This window comes from Eptesicus fuscus, chromosome 2, assembly GCF_027574615.1.
Source record: "Eptesicus fuscus isolate TK198812 chromosome 2, DD_ASM_mEF_20220401, whole genome shotgun sequence".
Lineage (NCBI taxonomy): Eukaryota > Metazoa > Chordata > Mammalia > Chiroptera > Vespertilionidae > Eptesicus > Eptesicus fuscus.
In genome coordinates, this window is record NC_072474.1 from 75033856 (window position 1) to 75052710 (window position 18855).

An 18855-nucleotide genomic window follows, 5' to 3' on the forward strand; every position below is an offset into this window, starting at 1 on the left:
AAAATTTGTGCACACATAGGGTCCCTAGGCCTGGCCAGTGATCAGGGCTGATCAGGGCCTTCTAGCTGCCGGCTGGGGCCTTCTTTCTGCACCGGCCCCTGGTGGTCAGCGCACGTCATAGCGAGTGGTCAAACTCCTGGTCTCCCAGTCGAACTCCTGAGGGGACACTTAGCATATTAGCCTTTTAAATATATAGATCTTTCCCCAAACTCTAGCATATATCTCACATACCATAGTTGTTCCAGCTCTGTTCATTGCATCTCCTTAAGTATTTCCAAGTTCAGTTACTTCTGATTTAATACCAAAATATAAGGCTTGCCCTTTGAACCTGAAAGTATTTCCCCTCCCATGAATTTAAAAAACAGATAGTCTAAAATTAATTTTTATGTTGCTAGAAATTGGGTAACTCCTTTAAATACATTTTGAGATAGAATCCCCACACACATTCATGACAACTTTTTAAAGAAGTAATTAGAACCCTAGCCAGTTTGGCTCAGTGGATAGAGTGTCAGCCTGCAGACTAAGGGTCCCAGGTTTGAGTCCAGTCAAGGGCACATGCCCGGGTTGTGGGCTCAATCCCCAGTAGGGGCGTGCAGGAGGCAGCCGATCAATGATTCTCTCTCATCATTGATTTTCTATCTCTTTCTCCCTCTCTATACCTCTCTGAAATAAATAAAAAATATATTTTAAAAAAGATGTAATTAGAAATAATGAAGAGTATGGCATCCACCTTTATTATCAATCAATTTTATCCAAATAAAACATGGTATTTTCCAGGACAGTATAAATGGCAATTTGAAACTAAATCTAAATTTCTGATAATATAATCACCTTTAATGCATAATCGTGTAGGCTAAAGTGAAATATCTATCATAGAAGAGATGTTAAACTGTAGAATTTCTCATTTTACAATTTAAAAAAATTTTTCAGACTTCTTGGTCATGTACATTGAATTTTCATTACACAGGTTGTTTTAATATCAAAATAACTATTCTATGACCATACTCAATAACCAAAATTCTATTGCATACATTTTTTTTCTGCCATATTCATATATCTTGTTAAATAGAGAGAAGTGAAACTTCCAGGAAACCTCTAGTAAGATTTGGGACTCAGATTCTTCTTTTGCGAAAGTCAACATTCCTGAGCAACTTATCAGATACTTCTCTATTTTTTCTTTATCAAATAGCCAAAACAAAACAAACACCTAGCCACCAAAAATTGAATGACTGAACTTAAATGAACACTAAGATACTTTTGAAGGAAAAAAGATCCCAGAGGGAGGCATAAAGTGAGGGAGACATGGTGGGGTCCATGCACTAGCTGTATATGAGAGAGCTTCATCCCTCTAGTGCCTGCCACTGAGCTACAACTTTTCACCATATTCACCATGAGGGAGAACCCTCAGTTAGAGAAAGCCATCTACCTATATTAAGTGAATTCCTACCCTTTGTAGACCAGGGCCTGATACAGTGCACACCAACTGTGATAGGAATTGGAGATTGTTTCCTAGAGTTATACTGGAACTCCTAAAGAAAGCAATCAGGGACATTGAACTTTACCATTCTTTCCTAATTTTCTAACTTTACTTTCTAATTTCTCAGCAAAAATCAAAACCAAAATGCTCTTTTTAAAAAAATTAAAATTATACATTTTGGATTAAATCAGAATAGAGGGATATTTATAACTTGGCTATAAAAAATCTCATGCCTTCTTGAAATAGACATGTTTTGGATAATAAGCATTTCTTATAGTGCCCATTTGAACAAAATTACATGACAATAGGAGCATATTCTCCTACCAACTAATTCATGTTTTGTGTATTTCAGCTATTGACAGCAAAAAGATGAGGAATCTTCTCAATAGCCGTAAGTTCCAAACCCCACAATTAACTGTCTCTTTCATAGTAAAGATAATGAATAAAAGCCATAAAAAGTTAGTAAAATTTGATAAGGTTTGTTCTTTTTTTCCATTGAGGTATAATTAACATAACATCATATTAGTTTCAGGTGTACAATGTAATGATTTGACATTCATATATATGGCAAAATAATCATTACAATAATAGCAAGCATTTTGTTCATTTTATGTTTTTATAAACTGAACACTTAGCTTTCAATTATTCTTTATTATTCTTAAGATTTTTAAGTTTATAAATTTACATCAAATACAATTTTAAATTTTGTGACTTACAGAATATAATTTTAAAAATTACATGGTATTTTTTATATTATAACATATCTACACTAATAAAAGAGTAAGATGCTAATTGACCATACCTTAGTGACACCCACCAGCCAATCAGGAGTGAGTATTCAAATTAACTCAACAAAGATGGTGGGTTGATTTGCATATGCAGGTGCCGAGTGGCCGAGGGCAGGGTGGGATGCAGGCATTCTGCACCATCCCCAGCCACTCTGGGCCTTTGGGAAACGTGGGAAGGCAGAAAGGGGACTCTGGGCTGCAGCAAAAAGGCGTCTCTGGCCAGAGCGAAGGCGGTGCAGGCAGCCAGGGGAAGGAAGGCCCATTCTTGCATGAATCTTCGTGCATCAGGCTTCTAGTGTAACTATAATTCTAACATTCTATTTTAGTATTTTATTTAAATGATTATTTTTTAATATACTACCACAGTTCAGAGAGCGCTTTAAAGTTGCAATTAGTTAGGCTTCTTCCTGTTAAAAGTTCTCTGATTTCTTGCATTTTTGTTGAAATATCTGGTATGGTCATTTTTTTTTTTTTTTTTTGCCTCCTTACAAAATACATCCATTAAAAATGTTGTAAGCACACTAAAAATGATAAAAATTCCCTATATATAACTTGCAACATTTAACATATTTCCAAATATTATCAATATTCATATATTTGTTCTCAATTCATGTTTTCTAGCTTTTGGTAAATATTTTTCTTCCATTGTGTTTTGCCTTTTTCTCTAAACACATGTTGATGTTTCTATCTTCTAGCTAGCATTTATGTTTTTTAAATCCATATATTAACCTTTATTTCTTAGATATCAAACTCAAGGATAAAGCAAGAACTATGTATAATGAAAAAATTATAGGCTAAATTTCTCTCACCAACTTCAATTGACTTTCCAGTCTTTGATGAGTAACTTTCAATTTTGCTTATCACTTAATCTTTAAATATTTGGTCAATTCATTTTTTAAACATTATGTTCCATTTTATATCCATAGTTAAAATTATTTAGCAATCTCTAAAGTTTCCTATTATATTTTACTATTTTCCATTTTTGAGTCTTGACTTAAAGTTACCTTTTTGCCTGCTACACTGTATTTTCAAGTCATTTTAAGCAAGAAAATTATACAAGTGGTATAGTTTTCTGAGTACTTGCATATGTAAGAATTTCTTTCCATTTCCTTTATCTCTATGTTTTATAAGAAAATTGGGTCATAGACTTTCTCAAATAATTCAATACAAAATATTCTGTTCCTTCTAGTGTTTAGAATAGAAATATAGGATTGGTGTGATTTTTGTTATGAAGGTTATCTTTTTTGTTTCTGAATGAATGTAGGAAATCCTTATCCTATAACTTGTTTGCCAAGAGATCTAGATGTGGTTGTATTTTTCACCGAATTTTGAGTAGGACACAAAGAGTGTTTTCAATGTGCACACAATTTTTTTCTTGTTCTGGAAAAAACAAGATAATAAATTATCTTATCATGATCATTTATTATTGACTAGAGGCCCAGTGCACGAGATTCATGCACTGGGGGTGGGGGGGGGGCGGGATCCCTCAGCCCAGCCGGGGCTCTCACAGTCCAGGAACCCTCACTCACCGCCTGCCTGCAGCAGAGGTGGGAAAGGCTCTCGCCATCACTGCTGCGCTTGCCAGCCATGAGCCCAGCTCCCAGGCTCAGCGGCACTCCCCTGTGGGAGTGCACTGACCACTCTGTCAGTGCATGTCATAGCGACCAGTTGTTCTGCCGTTCAGTTGGTTTGCATATTATACCTTTATTATATAGGACTAGTAAGCCTGCGCACAAATCCGTGCACCAGTAGCTCTCTGTGGGGCTTGTACACTCAGCGCCCACTTCCCAGAGGCTCTCTACAGCCCAGAGGTCCATCTGCAGCACAGAGGCCCATCCGTTTTATCTGTGTTATACCACAGATAAATGCCAGTCTTGGTTCTGGCATTTGCATGCTCGGTGTAGCAGGAACAGGAAAACACCCCATTCATTTGTGAAGTGCCCAGAGTGGCTGTGCCTCCATGAGCCGTGTCTTTTGGATTTCCCCAAGTGGAGTTCTGCGTGTCTCCTTGGGCCTCCAGCACTGCTAGCTTGCACACCTCTTTCCCTCCAATTAAAATGAATAAGTCACAGGGATGACATGCTCCTGTCAGCACTCACTCTGGTAAATTGAGTGAGTGCTGACAGGAGCCCATCCGCGGCTGGGCGCAGAATGCTTGCCTCATTGCTGCGGCAACAAAGCAAGCATTCTGCCAGGCTGCTCACGCTGCCCGCTCTCAGTGCCCCCCCCCCCCCCCCCCGGGACTGGGGGACTCCGGTGGGGCTGAGAGGACTGGGTACCACCATCTTGTGGCTATGGGTGTCACCATCTTTGTGATGGAGTGACGGTTAATTTGCATTTTACCCTTTTATTAGATAGGATTCTGTTTCATTTGATTTTCCCCCTTGGAATACAAATAATTTGTTATTTGAATGCCCATTTTCTGCCCTCCATATTAATTATTATTTACAGTTCCAGCTCAGGTTACTTTCCACTGAATTCTGAAAGATTTTACCAATTCTAGACTTCTGAAAATCACTTGTCTCAGTTGTCTAGTGACATTTTTTTCTCTTTACTTCTTCCATGTGGATTTTATATTTGTTATGGCATTTTTGTGATTTATTAAAGAATTTATTTAATTACAGACAGCACTTTTGGTATATGTGGTCTTATCGCAGCATATTTTTCCTTTATGGTTGTCTGCTTTTGTTATACTAAGGTCATATTTTCTTGCATATAACAAGCACATGTGTCCTAAAGATTTTTGTAGAAAATAACTTTCAGAGATGTATTTGTATTCTGAGATTATATATTATGTGATGTGGGAGGCCTGGATTATTCTGTACACTTAGATGCAGACTTAAGTTCACATTTTACAAGCAGAATATGTGAAAATGACATCCTTCACCCCTCTGTAGCACCAGCTCTATCATTCACTGATGTCAATGATCTTTTTCTGTTTAAATTGCTTTTAATGATGTGTCTTAGTCTGTTGTTGATGGTATAACAAAATACCACAGATTGGATGGCTTATGAACAGCAGAAATGTATTGCTCACAGTTCTGGAAGAAGTCCAAGATCAGGGTGCCAGCATAGCTGGGTGAGAGACCCTCTTCTGAGTCATAGACTTCTTATTGTATCATCAACCACATGGCAGAAGGGGCTATGAGCCTCTTTGGAGCCTCTTTTATAAGTCACTAATTTCATTTATGAGGGCTATACCCTCATAACTTAAGCCATCTCCCCAAATCCCCACTTACTAATATCATCACCTTTAAGGATTAGGATTTCAACAGGTAAATTTGGGAGATACACATTTAGATCATTGTATGATATAACTACATTTTTATAGACCCCTGCTCTCTCTTTGTTAAATCTCTAGATAGTATATTGCACTGGGTATTATGGCTTCTGAATACATACGTAAAGAAAAGTTGATAGGTCACAATGATAGGGATGGTTCAATCTATAGTTTCCACTTGGCTGGGGACAGGTACAGTACTGTTTTATTCCCTGGGTTTGGGAAATCAAATAGCAGTGAGCCAGTGGCTTTGTCACCCTTCTTGTGGTTCTCCACACAGTTCTAGCTCTCTGGGTAGAAAGTGGGTGCTCCAAGAAGTTTCTCAAACCAATCCACTGGATACTGCAGTTATTGAAAATATCTACCAAAATTTATCATGTTTTCTTATCTTTCTTAAATTTTTATGATTTTGCTCTCTTTCCTTTTGAAAATTATCATAGACTTAAAATTTTCATTATCAATATGAAGCTAATAACACCATAAAGAGTTGTGGAAAATATATGTACATGACCTGGCTCATAACTAGTAGATATTATTTAATTATTACCTCCATGCATATTTTAATGGGAAGTTGGGAGAGGAAGTATTGGATACTACTGATATGGCACCATATTAACCTAGAAACCCTATTTATTCAATTTTAAGCTTACCTTAAGCTGAGGTTATTTAACCATGAGGGAATTATGATGAATTTTTAAATCCAACTTTAGGCAACTACTTTTTACCTGTTTCTGAATAAAATTATTTTTTGGGGGAAAAACTTGGATTCTTTTTTTTTAAATATGTTTTACTGATTTTTTACAGAGAGGAAGGGAGAGAGAGTTAGAAACATCAATGAGAGAGAAACGTCGATCAGCTGCCTCCTGCACACCCCCTACTGGGGATGTGCCCGCAACCAAGGTACATGGCCTTGACCGGAATTGAACCTGGGACCCTTGAGTCTTCAGGCTGATGCTCTATCCACTGAGCCAAACCAGTTATGGCAGAACTTGCATTTTAAAAAAAAAAATATATATATATATTTTTCAGAGAGGAAGGGAGAGGAAGAGAGAGATAGAAACATCAATGATGAGAGAGAATCATTGCTTGGCTATCTCTTGCATGCCCCACATTGGGTATTGAGCCCGTAACCCAGGCATGTGCCCTGACCGGGAATCAAACATGGACCTCCTGGTTCATAGGTTGATGCTCAACCACTGAGCCACTCCAGCTGGGCGCATTCTTTTTTAAAACTGTTTTTATTGATCTTAGAGATAGGAAAGGAGAGGAATAAAGAGAGAAATATCAATGATAAGAGAGGATCATCTATCAGCTGCCTCCTGCACATCCCCTACTGGGGGGCATGCCCACAACCTGGATATGTACCCTGGCCAGGAATCAAAATGTGACCTCCTGGTTCATGGGTCAATGCTCAACCACTGAGCTACACCAGCAGGCAAAACTTGTATTCTTAATACAAATAGAAATAATAGAAAAGTACATTAAAAATTACACTAATATACTTTTGAATCTTAAGGTTGGTTTGAAGTCTAATCAATTGAGGGTTTGTTATCAAAGAATTAAAAAAAATTTTTAAAGAAAAATAACAAGAACCAAAGATCAGAACATAAATTAACAAAGTAAAGTCTAAAAAAAACCCAACAAACAAAATAAAAAAGATCAATGAAACCAAGAGCTGGTTCTTTGCAATGATTGACAAGATTGACAAACCTTTAGCCAGATTCATCAGGAGAAAAAGAGAAATAAATAAATAAATAAATAAAAAATGAAAGAGGAAAAGTAACAACTAACATCAAAGAAATACAAAGTATTGTAAGAAAATATTGTGAAGAACTATATGGCAACAAATTGGACAATCTGGATAAAATGGATAAATTCCTAGAAACATACAATCTTCCAAAACTGAATCAGGAAGAATCAGAAATTCTGAATAGACCGATTGCAACTAGTGAAATCGAAACAGTAATTAGAAAAAACAAACTACTAACAAACAAAAACCCTGAACCAGATAGGTTCACAGGTGAATTTTTCCAAACATTCAAAGAAACTATTTCAAAAAATTTCAGAGGAGGGAAGACTTCCAAACTCATTTTACAAAGCTAGCATATTTGAAATTATTCTAATTTCAAAACCAGATAAAGACACTACAAAAAAAGAAAATTATAGGCCAATATCCTTGATGCACACAGATGCTAAAATCCTCAACAAAATATTATCAAACTAATATCCAGCAATACATGTAAAAGATCATACATCATGATCAAGTGGGAATAAAAGGTTGGTACAATATTTTCAAATCAAAAACATGATATACCACATAAACAAAATGAAGAATAAAAAACTCATGATCATTTCAATGGATGCAGAAAATATTTTTGATAAAAACTCTCAGCAAAGAGGGAATAGAGGGTCTATACCTCCACATAATGAAGGCCTCTCTCTTAGGAGTAAAAATACAAACTTTAATGTGGATCCTCCTTGATTTTATATCTAATGATCACTACCAATTGGATGAATTCCAGCAATTTATGTTCTTTCTCCAAGACTGAGTTTCTCATCAGAAAAGAGTTTTTGTTGTAAATGTATCTAAAAACTTAGGAGAGGATCTATACATTCTTTTTTTTTACTATTTTATTTAATTTATTGGGATGACACTGGTTAATAAAATTACTTACATTGTATTTTTGATGCTCAATAAATTATCTACCTATTTATTTATCTATACAATGTATGCTTTATGTAGAGAGACAGAAGTTGATCCTGGATTGGATGCCTTGAAATATTAGTAAATATTTCTTTTGAACCTCAGTAAGATCAGTAGAACCCCTACCAATAACCTCATTGACTGAGTGCTAGGAATGGGTTAAAGAGTGGCAGGTGCAATGGCTTGTCTAAGCATCAGCACCCAATGCAAGTCGGGATATGGTTTTCCCCCCTCCTTTCATGAAAACAAGCTAATGTATATTTCTGCGACAGGCTGCGGAATAAGGATGACATCTTCAAACATGCCGTTACCAGCATACACTTCTACAGAAAGGATTGTCCAAGGAAGGGAAACAGCTATGGAAGGGGAATGGCCGTGGCAGGCCAGCCTCCAGCTCAAAGGGGCAGGCCATCAGTGTGGAGCCAGCCTCATCAGTAACACGTGGCTGCTCACAGCTGCTCACTGCTTCCGCAAGTAAGTTCCCAGGACTGTTGTGGGTCTCCTTTACTGAGTTACCAGTTGTCATCAATGGATTCAGTGCTTGGGAAGAGTCTAATCTCACCAGTTTATCTTCTGCTCCATTATGGATGGACCCTTCTCGGTCCCCTAAAATGCATGATGCTCTATGCCCTGATTATGTTCTTCTCTCCCTGCTCTAAATATCTGTGATGTTTGGTTTATATCACTCTTTTGGTTCTCACCATGTATTTTCCTGTATTATCATGATATTAGTGTTATCTTTCCTACTATATCATAAATTATTTTAGTGTAAAGACTGATTATTATACATGTAACAAGATTAAGCTTTTTCATATAAGCAAGGAGAAAATTCAACCACTTCTGTGTGTTTTTCCCCAATTAATCCTTCTATCCCACTCTCACTTTATAAATAAGACAAAATGAAAGGTGTCACTCTTGAAGCTTCCCTTCCAACTGCATCACCTAAGAACTCCTGTGAGTGGTGTGGACCAGAGAAGTGTATGGATGACGGGAGAGTCCTGCCACCCTGTCTCTCTGCCTTCACAGTATGGAAGACTGGTCTTATAGGGCCCATCAGGAGCAGTCTGCTTGACCTTTCACAGCTGTAGCTCTTAAAGCTCAGCTTTGTCAGTTCATGTAACAAATATCCACAGGCCCACTATTGCCCCAGGTGACCAGGGACACACCTTCTTTCCTCCCTGAATTTCCACCAACAGGGAACAGAAAGTTTTTCTTTTTAAACTCTCAAAAGATAAAAGCTCTGAATGAAGCCCTGGCCAGTGGCACTGTTCACACATCCTTTCAAGAAAACTATCTTTGGTGAGTCTAGGAGGCTTTTGACCATCCTTCAAAGGGTAACACCCAAACGGTTCCAAGGTACCTACACCTCTTTTAAAAATGGGGTAGATGTGTAATAGGAATGACCTAATGAACTTAAGGTAACTGTCTGTCACTCTCTCATGAGAAAAGAGAAAAGGGACTCATTTATATTTACAAAATAACTAGCATCATGTCTTAGGTGAACTTGAGTGTCACTAATTTTTTAAGGCTTTCTGATTTTTTGTTCACATAGTGCTCCAATCTTTATACTTGTTTTGGGGAATATCATTTATTTTTGTTTATAATTGATCTCTATAATTTATGTACATTGAAAATAAATCCAGATGTCAATTTATTGATTTTTAATGAAGAATGTAAGCTATAGTGATTGAGATCCATGTTTCGGCAGGTCCAGTGTAGTTGCTGTGTGCTAAAAGACCCAACTGGGAATTGGCCATTAAGTTTGGTAAAATAGAAATAACTGGTGAGCAATGGATTCAGTGAGTTTAGATGCCACTTTCAAGGAATTTTTAAATAAATGGAAACAGAAATTTGACAAGGGACAATAGGTATAGACTCAGAGGAAGGATTTCCTAACATATGAATGATGGCATATTTTATTCTGGTAATAATTTAAAAGAGTTGGGAAATGAAATGATCCTGGAAAGGGTTCATTTTGGGGAGTGATATTAATTTCATGTACTTGTACAATGACATATACTGTTGTGAAGGAAAAACACAGGGTTCCTTATCCGAAGTGTTTTTGAATTTTATGTTTTTTCCCCCGACAGAAACAGTGTATTATTTAAAAATCATATTTAAGATAAATGTCAGTACTTTTATGCCTATAAAAAAGGAGCTCCGTCTTTGTGAAATAGTGTGGTTGGGGGAAAAGGTTTTGATAGGATGGCATGAGATGTGGACTCTCTCTCTCTGGCACTAAGCAGCTGGCTATGTCCTTCCCCTGGGTAAGCCATTTAACTTGAATCTCAGTGTCCTTATCCACAGCATGTTGAACAGGGCCTATTACAGGAGTCTTCTTTTTTGGTTGACAGTGCATGAAGAGATGGGTACTTTTTTATCTTTTAATCTAACCAATTAGTTTACAAGCTCCTTGAGACTGAAATCACATATGTCTTGTATCTCCCAGAATTCTACTTTTCAAATAATTCTTCATCTCTAAGATTTCAGCTTTGAATAAACACTTCCTTTAAAATATAAATAAGTAAAACAGCTGAGAGAGGAGCCCTCTGTGTCTCCCAGTCCCCACCCTTGGGCTCTGCCTGCTTATCCCTGGGGCAGTGCCTCATACTTTGAAAACCACTAATCTTTCAGGTTTTCATTACACTGAAACATTTATGATTCACCAACACAGTAATCCCGCATGAACAAGGAAATCCCCTTTTTGAATTCTCCTCTGTGTAATTTCCTTCTACATAATTTTCCTCTACAAAGAGAATTTCAAGTTTCTATATATTTCTAGTCATTCTTGATGGGGATAATTAGAAAAAGAGGGAACTGGGTTTTGGGGAAGAATGGGAGGTTAAAGAGATGGCAGTATTACATAGAAGTTGCTTGTGATGTAACTTTGCAGGAGAGAAAAGCATCTATGCCAAGAGAGAACCTCAAAAGTAGTAAGAGGGACTGACCAGGCCAGATCAAAGGGTGGTGAGAGCTCTCACAGCATGACGTTGAGTCAAGGCTGCTTAGTCCTTAAATATCCAGACAGGGTCTGGGCGTAGGTGGAAAAACAATCCTGGATACATACAAGAGTTTGTATACACAAGAGACAAATTACACTTTGTTTCCAGGATAACAGCAAGACCCAGTCAGTAAACAAGAGCAGAATGAGTCATAAGAATGGATGGGGTATCTGAGACAGAGGGAAGATGCTTCTGAGCATGTATAATATCCAAAACAAATAAAAATTAATATCCATACATTTCATTGAAATTATAGAAGACTGAGAATCTAATGAATTTCTAATAAACAAAAAAAAGTAAAGATCAGAAATTAATTGGATGGTACCCATTACTATTAATGAAGCATGAATATTCCATTTAGTTGCTGTGCTCTTTTAATTTTAGAGTATGTAAATATTTTAAGGGCTTTCATACTCTCACTTACACCATCAGCTTGTTTAGCCTCTCTTTTCAATAAGGCTTTCAATTGCAAATTCTCTTACCTTAGGGATTTTCAGGAGCATAATCCCAATAATTGGGGAGAAATACAATATATATATATAAATAAATATATGTAAATAATATATAGAAATAAAAATATATATAATATTAAGTGTCATAAATTTTGTCCTTTAATGTTTTACAGAAATAAAGACCCACATCAATGGATTGCTACTTTTGGTACAACTATTAAGCCACCCGCAGTGGAACGAAATGTGGGAAAAATCATCCTTCATGAAAATTACCATAGAGAAACAAATGAAAATGACATTGCCTTGGCTCAGCTTACCACCCGAGTTGAGTTTTCAAATGTAGTCCAGAGAGTTTGCCTCCCAGATTCATCTATAAAGTTGCCACCTAAAACAAGTGTATTTGTCACAGGGTTTGGATCCATTGTAGACGATGGTGAGTAATTCAAAATAATTTACCAGTACAAGTATGTCTTAAGCTCTAACAAGATGGCTTAGGGAATCCTCTTTAGATTTTTCCTAAAAATAATGTTGATGCTTCCAATGTACATGATCCCAAGGAGATCAGGGTGGCTGTGGGTTAAAAAGTAAAAGGAATCAGGTCCCTATCCTTGAGGAGTTCACAATTAATTGAAGCAGTGGTAAGAAAGGGGAGAAGCTAATATGGAAGGAAAGAACAGAGTATTTTATGTGCTATAAAATGAGACAAACTTTTATGGGGGTACAAGGGAGTAAATGTTTCCAAATTGTATATTTCCCATATGTAAACACTGCTGGTTAGCATATACTTCACACCACAATCTTTGTCTTTTTTTTTTTTTTTTTGGTCTAAATTCTTCCTTGTGCTAATGAGGATTTATGGTATTAATAAATATAAAAGTGTTTTGTGAATTTTTATTTTGGTTAGTTAATAGAATCTGCATTTTTTTTCCTGTGTCCCACTTCTTAGGAGGTTTAAAAAATATCAATTCTAAAATTTTTTACTTTAAAGAGAAAGAGTAATTATGCCAGGCTAGTGTGGCTAGGTGATTTAGTGTTGACCTATGAACCAGGAGGCCATGGTTCAATTCCTGGTCAGGTTCAGGTCACGTGCACGGGGTTGTAGGTTCAATCACTGGTGGGAGGGCATGTGGGAAGCAGCCAATCAAAGATTCTCTCTCATCATTGATGTTTCTATCTCTCTCTTCCTCTCTCTTCCTCTCTGAAATCAATAAAATATATTTTAAAAAATAGATTAATTAAATATTTTAAAGTGGAAAATAAGAAATGTTTGAAGTTAGATCAAGGATATCTTGAAGAAACTAGGAGACAAATGTGAATATATCTTAACCAGGCTTTTGTTTGTTTATTTTTTTGACAGAGTTGATTGTGCATAATAATTCCCAAATGCTCTATGCACATCCAACTTGACTTTGTGAAAGGTTATTCCCTTCTTGCTCACTCAGGGCTACTCACCCACAGCTTCACTCAGGAGCCCTAAGCTATTTCCTTTCTCTTCCTGTGCTCAATTGTGCAGTATTCTCTCCTTCTACCTCCTGGCCCTGCTGTGCTGGCATCTAATTGCTAGCATGTACTGGACATCTGTTCTGTTTCCCATCCTTCAGGATGCCGCTAAATAACACACTACAGCAGAGAGTAGGGCAAAGAGCTCTGTACAGTTCATATCCTGGTCTCCACTTGAAAGCTTTTGGAAAATCAGTCAACTTCCATGAGTCTTAAATTCTTTATATTGAAAAATGTTCCAGTTGGACAAGATCAGTGTGATGGAGCCTCTCCGCATGAAAAAAAAATTTATATATATATATATATATATATATATATATATATATATATATCCTATATAATAAAAGGCCAGAGGTGTCATGATGGAAACAATCAGAGACCAGACCACCACGGCCGCTCACAGGCTAGCCCCGCCCCCAAGCAAGCAAGCAAGTGGTTAGGACAATCAAGCAGGCAGGGAGAGTAGTTAGGCATGATCAGGTAGGCAGATGGCCCCTTCAGGGCTGTCAACGTCCCCCAGCAAAGAAAGAGGAAGGCCCAGGCCAGCCAAGCCATCACATCCCAGCCTGTTGCCTGCAGAAGGAGGCCACTGGTGGCAAGTGCTGCACAGATGGCAAGCAGTGGCAGCAGCGGGGGTGGGGCCAGTTGCCTGCAGCTGCGGGAAGGAAAGCCTCTACAGGCACTGATCTCAGGCCAGGCCTAGGGACCCTACCCGAGGGGTCCTGGATTGTGAGAGGGTGCAGTTCGGGCTGAGGGACCCCCACCCCCGAGTGCACGAATTTTCGTGCACCGGGCCTCTAGTGTGTGTGTGTGTGTGTATATATATATATATATATATATATATATATATATACACATATATATTACTGTATGTGGTTGTAAGGGTGCCAATAGCTTATGCACTATTAGGATATAATATTGTATTGTATATGTTTATGGTCCTTTGAATATAGACATTTATGAAACAAAATAAAATTAGGCAACAATTAATATTAATAAAATAATATTATGCTTTTGCTCCTAGGGCTTTGTCTTCCATGCTTTTGTCTTCCATGTCTTAGATACAACTGTATTTAAGAGCGTGTTTTTTGTTTGTTTGTTTGTTTGTTTGTTTGTGTAATAGGACCCACACAAAATAAACTTCGGCAAGCCAGGGTGGAAACCATAAGCAGTGATGTGTGTAACAGAAAGGATGTGTATGATGGTATGATCACTTCAGGAATGTTATGTGCTGGATTCATGGAAGGAAAAGTAGACGCATGTAAAGTAAGTCCAAAGTCAGGTCAAAACATTAAAAGGAAAGTTTCTATTAGCTATTTCTAAATTTGGCATATATTTCACTTGAGATTTTAAAAAAAAGGCATTTATTTCACCAAGGAGTCAGTTTATTTAATAATCATAATAACAAACATTATGATATTGAGTGTTTCCTGTGTGCCAACCAAAATAATTAGCACTTTTTATACATTATTTTACTTAATATGAGATTGAACTAGTACTATATTATAAACTAGAGGCCTGGTGCACGAAATTCATGCATGGGGGGGGGGTCCCCTCAACCCAGCCTGCACCCTTGTGCAATCCAGGACCCCTTGGGGGATGTCCGACTGCTGGTTTAGGCACAATCCTGCAGGGATCCCTTTGGGATCAGGCCTAAACCAGCAGTTGGACATCCCTCTCACAATCCGGAAACGCTGGCTCCTAAATGCTCGCCTGCCTGTCTACCTGATTGCCCCTAACCACTTTGCCTGCCATCCTGATTACCCCTAACCCCTCTGCCTGCCTGCCTCATCACCCCTAACCACTGCCTGCCTGCCTGATCCCCCCTAACTACTCTGCCTGCCTACCTGATCACCCCTAACCACTCGCCTGCCTGCCTGATCACCCCTAACTGCTCGCCTGCCTTCCTGATTGCCCCTAACCACTCGCCTGCCTGCCTGATCACCCCTAACCACTCGCCTGCCTGCATAATTGCCCCTAACCACTCTGCCTGCCTGCATAATTGCCCCTCACCCCTCTGCCTGCCTGCCCGATCACCCCTAACCACTCGCCTGCTTGCCTGATCACCCCTAACCTCCTCTCCCTCGGCCTCCGCCGCTGCGGCTTCGTCTGGAAGGAAATCTGGAAGGTCGTTCAGCTGTCTGGTCTAAGTAGCATATTATGCTTTTATTATTATAGGCTAGGGGCCCAGTATATGAATTCATGCATCTTGAAAGGAACTGTGGCCACGAGGCTGTGGAGGGCACAGGGGCAGGTCTTGGCCCATCCTCCGTGGCCCCACCTGGCCCCTCCCTCCACAGCCCCTGGTCCCCTGTCTGCCTACTGCCCCACTCCCGCCACTGCTCCCACGTGCTGATGGCGCCAGCCCCGCTCGTACCCGATGACAGTGTGGAGTGATTGGGGCCAGTGCCAGCAGCGTGTGTGAGTGGCAGGTGCTGCCCCAATCATTCCTTAGGAGCAGGGGGAGGTGGAGAAGCCCTCAGGAGTGATTGGAGCTGGCAGCAGTTGCGAGCACTGGGCGGGAGCAAAGAATTTTCAGTAACCACCAGAGGCTCGTTCTGATGACAGCAACCAGTGCCCTGCCTTGGTCTGGCACCTCCACTCTCCTACTCCACCATCCTGCTGCGGCTGATGCCTGCCATGTTCCATGCACACCCCCTGGTGGTCAGCACACATCATACAAACCGGTTGTTCAGTTGTTTGGTTGTTCCGTCGTTTGGTCTATTTGCATATTAGGGTTTTATATATATAGATAGATCCCTTTATTCTGAACTGATGATTTTGTTTCCCAATTTTCAAAGAAAATAATAATCTTAAGAGGGGACTTTTTCCATCTTCCTGGCACCAGACATGCACACCTGCCTTCATCTGGACCCATTTTATCCACCTTCAGTTTAGGCCACATCAGAGGAGCTGCCTCTTCTCTAAGGCTGATTACTTCTCTCCTCAGGCTTCTCTTATTGGCATTTTGGAAAAGTTTTCACTAGCTGTTGTCCTCTCACTCTTTTCATAGTCCACACTTCTTTTGTAACTAGATTCTTCCCCATTCAGTTCTCTCAAGTTAGGAAAAAAGCAAACAACTCTTTCTTGACCCATTATATACCCTGTCTTCTCTTTACCATCAAATATTTGGGAAACTGTCTATGTGCATTGTCTAATTTTTCAAACAATTTCTATATAGTTTCTGTTCTATCACTTCATGAAAAATAGTTCTTCTTGAGGTTTTCAATGATGCACCAATGACCTCCAACTAATGATTTTTGGTCTTTTTTTTTTTTCTTAAACCTCTCAACAATGCTAACCAATGCTAACCAATGCCTCTTTTCTGACATATTGTCTTACCTTGGCTTGTAATGATTTCCATCCTACATCTCTGTCTGTTCCTTCTCTGTATCCTTTTCAGGACCATTCTCTTAATCCCAGACATTAAATTTTGGTCTATTTTATACCTGTTCCTCTTTTACTCTATACATTCTCTGTAGAAGATCTATTTATTTTTCCACCATAGCTTCATTATCATCTTTTTACTTTTAGGTCCCCAACCTCCCCTTTGTCTCCAGACTTATATATTTCCTCAGCCTCTACTTTTATCTCCAGACTTACACAAGGGTGGGCAAAAAAAGTAGGTTTATAGTTGTGAGTACATGAAAGAGTTTATTCTTGTATTATTATCTATTATATTATTTATTTATATTGTTTGTCTTATTATTGTTATTATTCATATCCTTACTTATGATTTATCTTTTAGGTAATAATGGCTGGTAATTTAACCAATGACCAATGAAAGTGGATACTTAAATAGTACCTACTTTTTTGCCCAACCCTGTAGATTCTACTCCACATGGATATTTCAAAGGCATCTCATTTAAAATTTGCTGATTCTGCTCTTATTCCCCTCTCCATCTGATCTTTTCCTATGCTTTGTACCTCTATGAATGGCATCCCCTTTCATTCTGTTAAACAAGCCATTCCAACTTCCCTTGTCCCTTATCTATGCACAAATACTAACCTCTTATTAAATATTTTATGCACATGCTTACTAAACCATGCATAAAATATATAATCAAACTAGCAAAAAAATCCAAGGATGTTGAACCAGAAATAATGTATCCACTCCATATGAATGTTAGTTTTTCTAGAAAAAAATGTACTTGAAAGTTTAGCATTTTCTTTGTACCAATTTTCTTTTTTTTCCCCTGTGGAAAAGAGATGATTGCAATGACCTTCCTACTCAATTAGAGTTAACAATTTTAAATATGCTTTTGTTTTTTCTCCAGGGTGATTCTGGTGGACCTCTGGTTTATGATAATCATGACATCTGGTACCTTATTGGTATAGTAAGTTGGGGACAATCATGTGCTCTTCCCAAAAAACCTGGGGTCTACACGAAAGTGACTCAGTATCGAAACTGGATTGCCTCAAAGACTGGTATCTAGTGTGAATTGTCCGTGAATTATATCCATGGCACACAAACTGAAACTCCTGCATATTGTATATTATTTATATTCATGTGGTTTGGATCAGTGCTTTTGCTGGAGGTCTCAGACCAATCCTTTGTGACTGTACTCTCTACTCTAAGGGAAGAAGACACAGCAAATGACAGGTAGCACTGACTCTTTGCTCACAAGGGAAACTGTGTTACGTATTAACACGATGAATACTTATAAATAGTTTTCCTCAATGGAAGATGAGGACCATCATTTTCCACCGGATATGAAGAGCTGCCAGTGCTGCCAAAATCTTACTTCATATAATATCTGGAGCACTTGGGATTATTCTAGCAAAGCAAGTCAAACAACAGTCTTCCCTGAGGATTCAGCACTGATGATTATACTCTCAATGACTGGAATGGAGAAGCAGGATTTGCAATATAACTTGAACTCTAACCTGGGTTTATAAATTACAATAGAGAATTATCATTAGCCACAAGAGTTGTCACTTTAAAAATGTTAAAAGGTATCTGAACTTGATGTTAACATTATTTTAAACACAAAAACACTAACTTCAGGATGCATATTGTATTGTTAATAAGCAATTCTGATTTATTTTTTAACAGTATCATCAGTCAGTATTAGGCCAGAAAGGAGAATAAAATAGACTCTTGGGAACGTTTTCCCATCAATACAGGAAGATAAAAAGAACTGATGCAACCTAGGCTAGCAGAGTTGGTTTCAAATTATTTGTAACAGGACAAACATTCCAGATTTTTTATGGAATGAACTATCCCCTTATTTATTTAGAAATATCTACATCAATGTATTGTAACTGGTGCTCTTGTAAGTCTTCAGCCATATGACAAGTCATATGTCTATCAGCATGTCAAGTTGAGAGAACTGATTTGTGCGAAGCACTTAGGACAGTGCCTGGTATATATTTCATGCACTATAAAAATGTTTGCTATAATGGAAAGGAATGCTTCTGTGAGTTTTAAGATAAGTCAAACTAAGTTGTCAAATGAGTGAATGACTTTGAGGCTTAAATCAGCCCAGAATCTAATGGGGGAGAGCACAGGCTTTGGAATTGGGCTGCCTGAGCTTGAATATTGGCTGTGCCTCACATGAGCTGTTTGTCATTATACAGGTTTCTTAACGTCACTGTGCATTAGTGCTCTCATCTTTATGGTGGGAGTAAAAATGGTGCCTACTCATATGA

General features: G+C 38.3%; 1 protein-coding gene across 1 annotated transcript in view; it reads left to right on the forward strand.

The window, feature by feature from the left end:
- Window positions 1-17860, forward strand: part of LOC103301730 (transmembrane serine protease 11F) — a 57921-nt gene extending 40061 nt beyond the window's left edge. Inside the window, exons 6-10 of the mRNA XM_008158734.3 lie at window positions 1830-1868; window positions 8522-8723; window positions 11877-12136; window positions 14327-14469; window positions 17481-17860. Coding sequence (XP_008156956.2) covers window positions 1830-1868; window positions 8522-8723; window positions 11877-12136; window positions 14327-14469; window positions 17481-17639 — 803 coding nt within the window. The 3' untranslated portion in view covers window positions 17640-17860. The remainder of the gene's footprint in view (window positions 1-1829; window positions 1869-8521; window positions 8724-11876; window positions 12137-14326; window positions 14470-17480) is intronic.
- The last annotated feature ends 995 nt before the right edge of the window (window positions 17861-18855 follow it).